General features: G+C 53.3%; 3 protein-coding genes and 1 non-coding gene across 4 annotated transcripts; 2 read left to right on the top strand and 2 right to left on the bottom strand.

The window, feature by feature from the left end:
• Positions 1 to 697: 697 nt before the first annotated feature.
• B0H65DRAFT_420589 (uncharacterized protein) lies at positions 698 to 3,203 on the top strand (the record flags this gene model as incomplete). Its single annotated transcript, XM_062824287.1, has 2 exons — positions 698 to 1,044; positions 1,133 to 3,203. 2 exons carry the CDS (start codon positions 698 to 700, stop codon positions 3,201 to 3,203), a joined length of 2,418 nt encoding a protein of 805 aa, XP_062683784.1.
• A 219-nt stretch (positions 3,204 to 3,422) lies between these two features.
• On the bottom strand, positions 3,423 to 3,537 carry B0H65DRAFT_t145. The gene has a single exon. It is a non-coding gene; the product is annotated as a tRNA-Gly (tRNA).
• Positions 3,538 to 4,171: 634 nt separating this feature from the next.
• On the top strand, positions 4,172 to 4,956 carry B0H65DRAFT_536838 (uncharacterized protein; the record flags this gene model as incomplete). The annotated part of the gene is made up of 2 exons (XM_062829058.1): positions 4,172 to 4,192; positions 4,278 to 4,956. 2 exons carry the CDS (start codon positions 4,172 to 4,174, stop codon positions 4,581 to 4,583), a joined length of 327 nt encoding a protein of 108 aa, XP_062683785.1. The 3' UTR covers positions 4,584 to 4,956.
• Positions 4,957 to 6,093: 1,137 nt separating this feature from the next.
• B0H65DRAFT_585917 (uncharacterized protein) lies at positions 6,094 to 7,248 on the bottom strand (the record flags this gene model as incomplete). The annotated part of the gene is made up of 5 exons (XM_062830940.1): positions 6,867 to 7,248; positions 6,769 to 6,819; positions 6,572 to 6,635; positions 6,202 to 6,475; positions 6,094 to 6,123 (listed from the first exon to the last, which is right to left on the bottom strand). Exons 1-5 carry the CDS (start codon positions 7,192 to 7,194, stop codon positions 6,094 to 6,096), a joined length of 747 nt encoding a protein of 248 aa, XP_062683786.1. The 5' UTR covers positions 7,195 to 7,248.
• Between the last annotated feature and the right edge of the window lie 5,056 nt (positions 7,249 to 12,304).

The raw sequence follows: 12,304 nt of genomic DNA on the forward strand, positions 1-12,304 counted from the left end.
AAACCACATGGACACCCACAGCTACGGTGCCCTTGGGGGACGAGCTTGAAACAACGTCGACCACTCATACGACCGATTCCAGGATGTTTCCAAACATCGGCGGAAGGGGGCCGAAATCATCAACATGCCACTATGATACCAGATCCATGACCATTCGATGTGTCGTCAACGAGGTGCATTTCCCCCATTCCGTGCAGGAACTCGAAACAAAGCGAACCTCCGAAGCAAAGCGAACCTTCGAAACATCGATACCCCATCAACCCATGTGGTCCAGCCCGCCATCCGGAGCCCAAACTTCCAGTGTGGCCAAAATAGGCACGCGAATGGAACCCTGGCGCTGCTCAATATATTACCATACTCAATTCCTCATCCGCCTGGCCTAGAACTCCCTCACCATCTGCAGTTCTGCACATCACCAAGACACCAAGGAACCTGACTACCGGGAAAACGCGCCGGTAGTATTGCGCCATCATCGCAACCTCCACACTCCCTACCGGTCCGAAGCGGTGATCATCATGATCCATCAGCCCTTGCTGCCTTGCTTGTGAATGCTGCAGACAAGGAATGCAGAATGACAGCACCATCACCACAGCAGGTACCGCCGACGACACTGCGAAGTTCAGCAACAGCCGCGACAGCCACCACTTGGAATCCGACTCAGCAATACACCATTGCCGAGTACTTTGTAAAGTACAACATGGAGACCATCCCGGAGTCGTTAAATGGGGAATTACCTCCCTTACCCAGTGGCAGTTCTCATGGTTCGAGGGGTCACACTTACAACCATAACGGACACAACCAGAACTTGCATGTCCCAAAAAGGTCAAACACTTTTACGGCTTCTACCTCGACCTCCCAAACTAAGCACCAACGGTATGCGGGTGCGGAAAGTCAAACTCAAGAACGGCCTTCGTCATCACTGAGCAGGTCTTTCACCTCACCTCTCTCGTCTCCGTCACCTTCAGATTCCGGATCAAGAATGATTGGAGGCGGCAAGTCCACTCAGCGAGTGAGGGAGTGGGTGAAGAGGTCCAACTCCAGCCGGTACGTCTTCACATTTCTCTCCTTTTCCCACTTCCCCTTCCGCTGCCCCTTCACATCACCAAAGCCATCACTAACACTCACCATGAAGCGAATCCAAAACCAAAACCTCCGGCCGCTCCTCCTCCAATTCAGGCCACCAAACCCTCGAAATCATCCACCTCGGCGGCGGCCGTGTCGAACATGAATCCAACAGCCATGTGCACTCATCTTCTCTGTCATCCAACTTCCTCGCCCCAACAAGTCAGCAGACACGGGCCAGCGTTGCCAACAGCATCGACAGCCGAGTCACGCAATGGTCGGATTTGTACCACGACCCGCCCGAATCACTGACGGTTATCACCAAGCCTGCTACGGCGACGGGGAAGCCGCCGAGGCCGGTTAGTCCGGAGTTGCATGAGCGGCCGCAGTTAAGGGAGTTGGGATTGGGAGGGATTGGAAGTGGATACAATGGAGGGAGGGATCATGAAGTTGAAGGTCAAGGTCACCAGTCGCGGCACAGGCATACGAAGAGTGATGGGAGTATTCACCCCGCGCCGTTGAGGGTGCCCTCCAACTCGTCGTCCTCGTCTTTTTCAGCAGACAAGAAAGAGGGGCAAGGTGGTGCAGCTGTCGCCACAAGGCCCGAAGAGACGTGGAAGCCCCAAGGACTAACGAGGAGTAACTCCAAATGGAAACCTCTTCCTGTACCACCACCGCCCGGAGCCCCCGGTAGCGTCACGCCCTTGGTGTCTGACGGTGGAAGAAGGGCTGAGGATAACATCAACATGACTGGCGCTATCGGCGTCAGTCCACTCACCTCCTCTGTGGAATCCGAGTCGGAATTTGGCGAGCGGGAAGATACTCCTCCAAGGGAGAGGCAACAGGGAGCTCCTCATATTGTCAATGTCATGGTCCAGCGCAGTGGAAGCAGGAGCAGGACTCGCGACATGCCATTATCGCCGCCTACCACCTCCTCCTCTAACGACGTTTCTCTTGGGATTGGGTACGCAGTCGGATTGGGAGTCCTGTCTCCTCCCTTGACACCACCGCAAATGGAGGCTGCTGAATCGGGAAGTGGTGGAATAAGGGAGAGCATATGGCCCGTTCCTCCCTCTTATTCTCTGTCTCTGTCTCAGTCTGGGCAGTTTTCTGCAAATGCTCCCTCGCGATCGGCAACTGCTCCTCCACCTGAGAAACAGCGACAGCACCAGCAGAAGCCTTCAACCTCTTCATCATTGGCATCTTCTGCCTCGGCCTCGGCCCTCGCGTCTTCCCAATCAGCGCCGCCGACGCATGTCATTCCCAAACGGAGTGACAGCTTAAGTTACTCGAGGTCTACTCGGAGACCGCCGCAGCAGCATGCACCCCAACTATCAAAATCCAGTTCTTCTTCCTCCCTCCGAGGGTCTACAGAGAAAACAGGGCCAGGTCACAGCGCCTTCACAGACTTCGACTTGGCAACGGCAACAACAACAACAGCAACAGCAGCACCAACCCCTCCCCTCCAACAACATAAACTCCAAACACCCACCGTCACCCCGCCGACACCAATCGTCCAGGTACCTCTACCTAGAGGTACCACACCAACACCAACACCAACAACGCCCATCTGGAGTCCCCGCAACTACCTCTCCTCTCGCGAGCTACTCTGGTTACACCGTAACTACCGCGGAATCACCTCCTTCATGGCCGCTTGGGGCCTTAGCAAAGGACTAACCGACGAAGCAGAAAGGGAAGAGGGGCTGGGGATCATGCGGGCGTTGATAGCTGCTGAGGTCTCGTCATCCTCGTCCTCGTCCTCCGCCCGAATCGAAACTGCCCCTGGACAACCGGAGGACGAGGATGGTGACGAGCATCGGGATGGTGGTGAGAAGAAGGGAGGGGGAGGGGGAGGGGATAATTCCTGGTTGGATTTTAGTCCTGGTCCTGGTCCTGGTGCTGCGGAAAGGAACATAAACATGAAGGCTGATGTGGACGTGGACGGGAAAGGGAACGAAAAAGAGAATGAGGGGAGGGCAAGTCCAAACGGCGCAAATGGGTATGCGGCGCTGAAAGGGCAGGGAGTGAGGATGAAGCCTAGGGGTGCTGGGGGTGATGCCTCCAAAGAAGGAAGACATGGGACATGGAGGAAGGTTGTTGATGGTAATGTGGAAGACGAAGAGGGGAGTGACTTCTTTTGAACCAACCCATTGTATATATCTACCTACTTAAAATTTGCATAGTAATGGAAGCCTTGATGGCCCGGAGTGAGTTTAATGGATGTCAGTTAGCATACACAAGTAACAAGGGCCCCTTGACGCACGTAATACCAGATTCACAATGGAAGTCTCTTTCGATCCATACCTAGCAGTGAGACAAAAAGAGAAAAGCAAGACCAGAAAAAAAAAAAGAAGAAACTGTGCGCAGTCCGGAAGTCGAACCCGGGTCGCTATGTCGTTTGATTAACCTCTTTGGGTCGGTCCTTGACGGCGGCGTTTGGGAAACGAGAGTACTAAACCACTGTACTAACTGCACGTCTTTTTTTGTTTGTTGAATGTGACTCGGGGAGACTGGCTTATGAAGGGCAAGTGACGGGAAGGAAGGTGGTTCAGGGAAGGTGCGGGTGAGGCAGGCAGGTGGGGTGGTGTTGTTTGCTGCGTGGTCTGGGTTCGGCGGGTCCGGCCGGTGTCGAAGGAAGGAAGGAAGGAAGGAAGGAAGGAAGGAAGGAAGGAAGGAAGGTATGCCAGGTAACGCCAGGTATCATCGTTGGCTTGGCAGTTGACACTTGACATCCGTACTGGCAAGAGACCCTCGTATTGTTGTGAAGAAAACGAGTGAGCACTTGGGAAGGCAAAGAGCACGCAGTCGCAGCTCTGGGATTTACGTACCTCTACAGTGTTAGAGAATGATCTTCCAGGGGAAAACATATCATTCAGTATCGTCTAGGCTACCGGGCTCAGGCTGATGATACCTCTAGGTGTTGATATGTCCAGACTCCAGACGCTTGAAGTCGGATATACACCTGGCACCTACGTCGGGGCATCCGACATCTCGAGCTCCACGCCCCTACCTACCAAGTTCCAAGCACGTCAAGGTTCAATCGGTCAGTGATTAAAGCAGAACACTCACTGCTTCAAGCTTGCAAGGTGCCCGGATATCATTGTCCCACATGGGCCATGCACACAAGCTTGTGAGTCTCACATTTACTCCTCTTTTACAGCAATAGCCTAGGTAGGTAGTGACGCTCCTCATCGCTTCACTGCCGTGACTTGGAGGTGATGGCGTACGTCTCTATGCGCGGTATCACCGGCTATGGCCATTATCCTCGAGACGATGCGCTGGAGCCGTTGGTGAAGGTCATGTATGAGCCGAGAGACACTCAGCATTTCCACGAGACTTCACATCAGTCAAGCTCTGGTCGTCTAAAGAACGAAGCCAAAGGCAAATTCACCAAGGATGAGTGGCATGAGTGGTTCTGGAAGTTTGGCACAATTCTCCCTTTACCGAGCCGTCAAATCACTCCTTGTATGCCTTGGCCAGATTTCCTGCTTCCTTCGTTCATGGCAAGCCAGGATTCTTGAGAGAATCTCACCAAGACCTCCAACAGGCTTGCCCGAAAGGAAAACTAAGGTGCCGCTGTCTGCTCCCCTTCAGTTACGGGAGCGGTCTACAATGCCTATGACCCTCCCGTCAGTGTCCCGGCCGGCCGTCGCAACTCACGGTGCGATCTCAAGTTTGAGGGACATCTAGACGGAATTGGTCCTGGAGGTGTTCGGATGGAGCAAGGATACCGTCCGTGGCACAAATAAATTGGTATCTCCCAGCAACTTGGCCCAAACAACACCAAACTCTATGGCCACTGCCCGAAAGCTCGGCAAGCCCACTCTCTTTATTACCATAACCACGAACCCGAACAGGCCAGAGGTTCAACAAGATTTCCCACCCACCATACTTCTACGCGGCCTTCAATTTGAACACTTCAGGTACACAGCCACTCCAGTCAAAATAAACTCGTCCTCATTCGCAGCGCCGGTTGCCGCGCTGGACCACCCCATCATGAACAAGATGATGAAGGAGTTGGTGGCAATGGGGGACCGACCCATTTAGAGGGCTATGCATCGGTGCCAATGACGTATACCAGCGTTTTGTCGTCGGACAAATACAACGATGAGCGTCACCGGTACTGTTGGGAAGCGTTAACGAGCACTACACTGGCCTTGCGCGTTATCTCTTCACCTCGAAAGCGAATACGAAGTTCTGCAAGAAATGCACCACCACCGACAATTCCGGCCCTTTCGAGGTGTGCATTGAACGGCCTTTCAGCCGACAAGCGTCCGGATATCATGGGGCGTGTGTTCAATATGAAGGCGAATGTGCTGGTTAAGGAGCAGAGACAAGGAGCACGTAATATCAATGGAGGGTCATAGAGTCTTTGATGTTCATTCAGTAACAGCACGAACAAGCTGTCGTCAAACCACGTTCAGATTCAATTCAAGTCATGTAGATGTACCATCCAGTTCCAGGTCGATCATCAATTCTTTATTTATTCTCAGTGACGCCAAAGCCCTCCACTCTGCTCATTTGTAAATGCTTCTCAAACCCAAACCCAAACAAACAAACGTATCAAGTCCCAGACCAAAGGTCTTTTACGAAAATGATGCCCTCAAATTACGTCTCCGGCACTCCTCCTTCCATATGTGCAAGCGGCGCCAACCTCCCCCCACACTAACACCTTCCCATCCCAAGACCTCCCGTCCACCCTCCGTTTCCTCCACGACGAACCACAAATCATCCCGTCAAAACCATACCATCACCTCGACCTTGTCCCTTCCTACTACATATAAATTCCTTGGTCGTGGTCGTGGTCGTACGGTTGTGATGCGGTGAAAGCTGGATATGGTTTTTATGCCAATACCATGCTCCCTTGTCACTGCCACTTCCCCCAACCACTATCACTACCACTATCACCACCACCATCACGATCACGATCACCACCACCATCACCTCCTCCTCCTCCTCCTCCTCCACCACCACCACCGCCACTACCCCCCACCCACCCACCCACCCACCCTTCCCACACCCAAAGTAACCTCACAACGAAGCAAGGGGCGAAACTCCCGTCTGCGGCCGAGCTCGTCGTCGTCGTGTGCCCCCCTCACGGCATCCAGCTCTGACCAAAAGAAGGCGTTTGTTTGGTACCTTCCTTTGATCAGAGCCGGAGCCAGAGCCGGGGCTGGGGCTGGGGCCGGGGCCAGGACCGGGACCGGGACCAGGGCGAGAGTCGGGGCCGGAGCCGAAGTCATCGTTGTCGTCGTCGTCGTCGTCATCGTCATCTTCTTCGTCCTCGTCCTCCTCTTCGTCCTCGTCCTCGTCCTCTTCCTCGCCGGAGGAGGAGGCGGCAGAGGAGAGGGAGGGGCCGGACGCAGACAGCTTCCTCCTTTTGGAGGGAGGGCTGGGGGTGGCGCTGCTGCTGCTGTTGGAAGGGGAGCGAGGGCGCTTTGCTCCTGCAGAGACGAGAGGAGAGCCGAGGGTGTCTGCTCCAAGAGCCGAGGAGCGCTAGTCCCCGGACCCTTGGGCATAGCCCTCGAACTCTCCCCTCGCCGCCGCGACGTCGCCGAAGATGGTGTTGGAGACTGGAAAGGAATGGAAGTTAGAATGTACGGTAGGTACTCTTCGCTGATTCTTGATGGGCAGGTTGAAATGTCAAGATGTATCTCCATTTATGGACGGCCACAGCAACGGTCATTCTGGCCAGGGCATGGTCACCATGGGCCTTGACGTGGTGATCGGCGATCCAGGTTTGGCCGTTGGCCGCCTCTGAGGTAGGGGTGAATTAAGGGTGAAAACAAGTTGAGATGACTTACCACGCGGAACGTTGTTCCTCGGCTGGGGAGGCCAAAGCCAGGGCGGCGGCTGGGGAAACCTGGCTGGCTGGAGCCGGGCAGGCCGGGGCAAGGCAGGCTGTGGCTGGGGATGCCAGTTGGGGCAGTCTTCGCATCTCTGGTGGTCGCAGACGACCAGGATCTCTCCATCATCCTCGACGATCTGGTAGTCCTCGTCAAACGACGACCACTGCTCCTGGAGTGCTTCGTGGGCATCAGGCGAGTAGGGTTCCTGGTGAAGCACCCAGTCGCAGCGGTCGTCGGTTCGACCAGTAGCGTTGCACTGGCAGCACACCCACTGGGAAGTCATGGTTGAGGAGATATGGTTGGAGGAGATGTGGTTATTTGCGAGAGTGTGTGAGAGTTGAGAGTTGGTGAGAGTTGAGAGTGTGTGAAGAAGTAAAAACTTTCTGTGAGAAAAGGTCTGGTCACGTCGATGTGAGTGAGTGAGTCAGTTTTGACTTTCTAGAAAGTTGAAAAAGAAGAAAAGAGGAAGAAGAGGAAAGCAGTCAGAGACTGGCAATTTATAAAGAAAAAAGGCACAGAGTGCGAGCCCCACTTTCAAGTCCGATATTGTCTATTCGAACGCAGTGTTGCCTACTGTCACGCGTGTCCATAAGCAGTTTCAAGGGGAATGGTTCGTCTGAACTAGATCTGATGAGCAGAGCGAGGCGAGATAAGACGAGTACAGCATGTTTGCTCTTTTCAACTTCTGGGCAGGACCTCCCGCACCCTCCTTGTTGTTTTTGCGCACCGGTTTTTGACTTCGCGGAGCCCTCGTCGACAGCAACTTTGCACGCTTGGTCTTCAAATGTTACTAAATAGACCAAGGATAACTCATATGGTTCTCTCTGTTTCTCACGCGAAGAGGCCTGCAACTGTGACGACCTAGTAGTATCAACATACTACTAGACTTTTGCCATGATCCGTAACTGGGGTCGGCAGGACAACGTCAGATGTGGGGACATAGAGGCAAGGGACTGAAGGTCTATCGTCCAAAAAGATGTGTATTAATCACAATCTGAATTTCGACGTCCATATCAGAATCTCCAGACGTCGAGGACATACTCTCCAGACGTTGCAACCATGTGGGCTATCGTACAAGTAAATCCTGCGAGGGTGTGAGCAGACCAGTGACTGGTCCCGAGAGACCAGGACCTTGGTTGCTAATGTCTCTGAGTCTAGACCGTGATCTGACCCATAGCACTTCATCTGAAATGCTCAGATCTTTTGTAAAAAGCGAAGAAGAATGTTTGTGAAACATCTAGCGCCTTACGTGTAGCTGACGGTGAGATGGAAACCGACACTCGCTATTTTGATGACGTTGCTATGGAGATTCACGCTCGCAAGGAAACTGGTTGCTTCATCCAAAGCAGAACAGGGGGTTTATAGCAAAAGGTTGAGGGATAAGATGAAACAGGAAAGCAAGGCATGGGTAGGATTGACATGATTGGATGCCCTGCTTTTAGGAGGAGGAGTCTGAGGGGTGAGAAGCCCGGCTAATGATGGGATGAGTGAAGCAACTTCAACGATGGTGGGCTACGACTGCCATACGAGAGGAGGGCTTGCGGGGTTGTAGCTTTTGGAATCTTGAAGGGCGGTGCCCGTGGCCCGCGAGTGACGCTTGATGGTGGGGTGACAGGAAGTTGAAAAGGCAAGTGCGAAGAATGGTAAGGTGGGCGTGATTGGACACTTGTAGGAAGAGGAAAGGAAAACCCAGGTAAAAGCCTTCAAGGCACGCTTTGATTAAATCAGAGCGGTTGCTGTAGTCGAGAGGATTGTCAGCTTCTGCACCTTTGCTCCTCGGCCTTGCGCAGTAGTTGGAGGTTTTCGTTGTGGTTTTCGTCTTCGTATGGTAGAGTTGGTCGACGCGGGCCTGCGCCGCGACTTCCTCCTGCTTCACCATCCTCACAGATTCCTTCCACCTGGAGCGCCTTTGGCGCGACATACTTGCTCTCGTGCCTCGGCTTGGTCCTTCTTGCTCAAGTCACCTCGGACGAGCCTGCCGCCCACGAGAGACTGCCCCGCAGTCTGAAAATACGGTAGATGAACTGCGGTGGGCCACGACTTTCCCAGTAGTCCTGTCCAACACTCTGCCAATCGAGAACTGCAACTGAATCTTCCAGTTTTCAGTAAAAAACAGCTTTTGTCCGTACTCCAGAGCTCATGGATAGAGGTGTGAACACTACCACTCTTACGAGCAAAGCGCTCGCCTGGATGAGCTGTGCTCCTTGCTATAGGTCATGTATGAGTTCTATGCTTCCAGCGCTACCCACACATGCGGCTGACGATGCTATCAGATATCAACCCCTCAAGGTCTCCGAGTGACGCCGGCGGCACCGGTCCCTCCGACTTCCACGACAGAAGACGATGCCTGCCGTTTAGTTCCAAACTCATCTCGATCCTTGGCGATCTCTTCTCGCCGGTGTCCCCATCATCATCACGAGTCCGTATCAGAACCAATACCACGCCACGCCGCAAAGACTGAACTGCTTCCTCCGCAGACTGTAACAGGAGGCCTTTTGGTCTTGGCTGCCTCAGCGAGAGACGCCGTTACGGTGCCACAGTCCGGCCTGAGAAAATACTTCACGTGTGGTTTCAGCCATGAGACTCAGCCCGGAGCCCGTCTCCTACTTGACAACAATACTCCGGCTCCTATCCGGGCCCGACTGAGCCACAGTCGACTGATTCTCGGGGCTCGCGGAAGCCAGCGTCAATACTTGCTGCCCGGGCTTGGTGGTAGTCAGTGTCTTGCTTCCTCGTTACTCGTCGTAACCGCGCGCACAGCTTCGTTCAGTATTTGCCTTCGACGACAACTCCGAGCTTCGAATCACCACAACTTCACCTCCGTAAATACACCATGAGTTAGAGCTGAGCGGATGCTGGCGTGTCAAAGAGGCGTTACCAGACTCTTTATTAGATTGTCCACCACGCGAGACATTGTTTGAGCCGGCGGAGCACAAAACGCATCAAGATATATTGTCCGCCTCCGTGTACTCCTGAGATCTCGCTTATGGCCGCTAAACTCTCAACTCCTTTGGAAGATGAAAGCGCCTCTCCCTGCGCCTCGCCGAGGTTCCTGGCAGGCAAATGTGGGATCAGATGTTGCGATATGCCAAAATCCTTCGTGTAACCAAGGTACGATCCAACCTGTATCTCTCACAGTGCTTTTTCTCCTACCCAATATCCAGCCACAGACGTGATGGGCGCATCCAAAACCGCTCTGTTGGGAGTATTTCCATGCTGCTTTGCGCTGACCGTTCGCTCTGTGGCTTGGGCTAACCACCGATTACTGATAGGGCTATGAGGGGCTGCAAGATATCCAAAGAGAAGTCGTCTGTGGCCCTTGAGGGGTCGGAAAGATCTGAGAGACAAGCGCGGAAGGAGAATTGTCGTGAGATGATACCCGTCTTAGACTATTCAGATCTGCTCCTTCAAGGTCTTTGATCCTGCCTCTCCAAGGTCTTTGATCCTGCCTCATCAACCGCATGCAGCTTTCGTACGCACAATGCATGCAGGTACTGTTCTGATTCTGTAGGTACGTTGCCGCACTTTGCCTGCCGGAGAGCAGTCCACTAACTCTCCGTTATTTGCGTCAGCATATGTCGATTGCCGGCCAGGCCCAACTGTCTTGGGAGGCTGAGCTAAATTTGCAAGTCTCCAAGACATTCCGCCAAGGGTCCCTCTCTACATGAAGCGAAGGGGCGAAAAAGGAGAAGGTGGGGCCGTTGCCATGACATGTTTTCTTATTGTTTGGCAGAAAAAGGGGCAAGCCACTCGTTTCCCTCGCATGCTACGGAGGCCGGTCAGCAAGGATCAACAGCAAAAAAGTATTCAGGAGAAACGCCATCCGGGCCCTATGCTGTCCTTCTTTTGACATTCAACGCTTCTGCAGTCTGCACCATGGGACGGCGGGAGGCGGCCAAAGAGCGAGGATTTGTGTGACAACACCAACCTTGGACATGGGAGACCGGTCGAGCTCCCAGGAGTCCCAGCTGCTGTCTCAGTCCTATGCTGTAAGTCCATGTCAAGACACCGGAGGAGTTGGGCTCTGCCGAATCTCTCGCGATATCCCGCGACTGACCATTGACAGTAGAAGAACGACACGATGGCTGTTTCATCATTGATGCGTCATGCGAGTCGGGCCCCTCGGCGGCCTGGCTGCTTTGGACTAAACAGCCATTCGGATTACAAAATCCGTTAGGTTACGGACGTAGCTCGAGAGGAAAGCGAAGCTTGGATCATCACGACACCATCACAGACTCCGTGCCGTTGCCGCTTTATTCCGAATACGCTGCAAACCGCCGAATCGAGGGCCTGCGAGGCCACGCCGTGTAGAGACGCCGCAATCGCCCAAAGCATTTCTATAACCAAGCTATTCTCGGAGGGCGTCCACGTTGAGATGAGAACACCGTCATACTCGTCTGATGGCAGATATGGCGAGATGTGGATGTTGAAGAACCTTCAAGGTCTCTCTCAGATATCGCTGACTGATAGCGGACAAATCGCAGTATCCAGTCGCCAAGTTCAAGCCCCAAGTGCATCAGAGAGCCGAGAAGTCAACGTCCCCGGCGCTTGGCTCCCTAGAAGAGGCACTACCACAGCTGTCTCAGAGCTTGTACAACCATCATCGAGAGTTTAGCCCGACTACATTCACAGACCCACGTTTCTCCCATGCTTTACAGTCGCCCATCGTTCACCGAGGCACCCACGTGCTTCGCTGAGCTGTTGACCGTAACGGCGCTTGCTTGGCAGGGAAATGACACCACATCTTGGACAATGGCTTGCCAAATATCGACCTGATTAGGAAGTCTGCGATGTACACAGCGGCCAGTACTTCCGAATTCTGCTTCAGGGTTCACTTGGTTTGTGCTGCCCCACGGAGCTTCAAGGAGAGATCGAATCGGCATCGAGCCGAAGGAATGGCACGATGGAGCGGACGAGACATGCCAGTCAGATGCAAAGGAAAGGGTAGAAATGAACAGGAACAGAGGAAGAAGATATAAGGAGATGGCAAGGTGCATCTCAAGTGTACCGGAAAAGGGTCGTTAGCGACAACATTTTCCAACTTGAAGTTTATCACTACTCCGGCCAGTCAATCGACGACCAGACACTTGACAGACACTCTTGAAAAGAATATTGATCCACAACGTACCTTCAAGACAGCTAAGAGAAGAGCCTAACCAGACCGCAAAGCTCATCCCACAACATCCTGTAAGTTCTACTGCGGCATCAAAGATTGCTGAAGGAAAAGCTAACATTAACTTCCTTCTGAGACAAACAGACGCAGACCGATCAAGAGAACGGCCAGTTGTAGCTGTCTGTTAGTCAAACTCCAGAAACAGACAAAAGAAGGACTATTATATCCAAATCAAACTTCATTGGACACGACAATAGAGCAACACCAGACTTCTTTGAGA

Source organism: Neurospora tetraspora (genome assembly GCF_033439725.1).
Source record: "Neurospora tetraspora strain CBS 560.94 chromosome Unknown B0H65scaffold_2, whole genome shotgun sequence".
Classification (NCBI taxonomy): Eukaryota; Fungi; Ascomycota; class Sordariomycetes; order Sordariales; family Sordariaceae; genus Neurospora; species Neurospora tetraspora.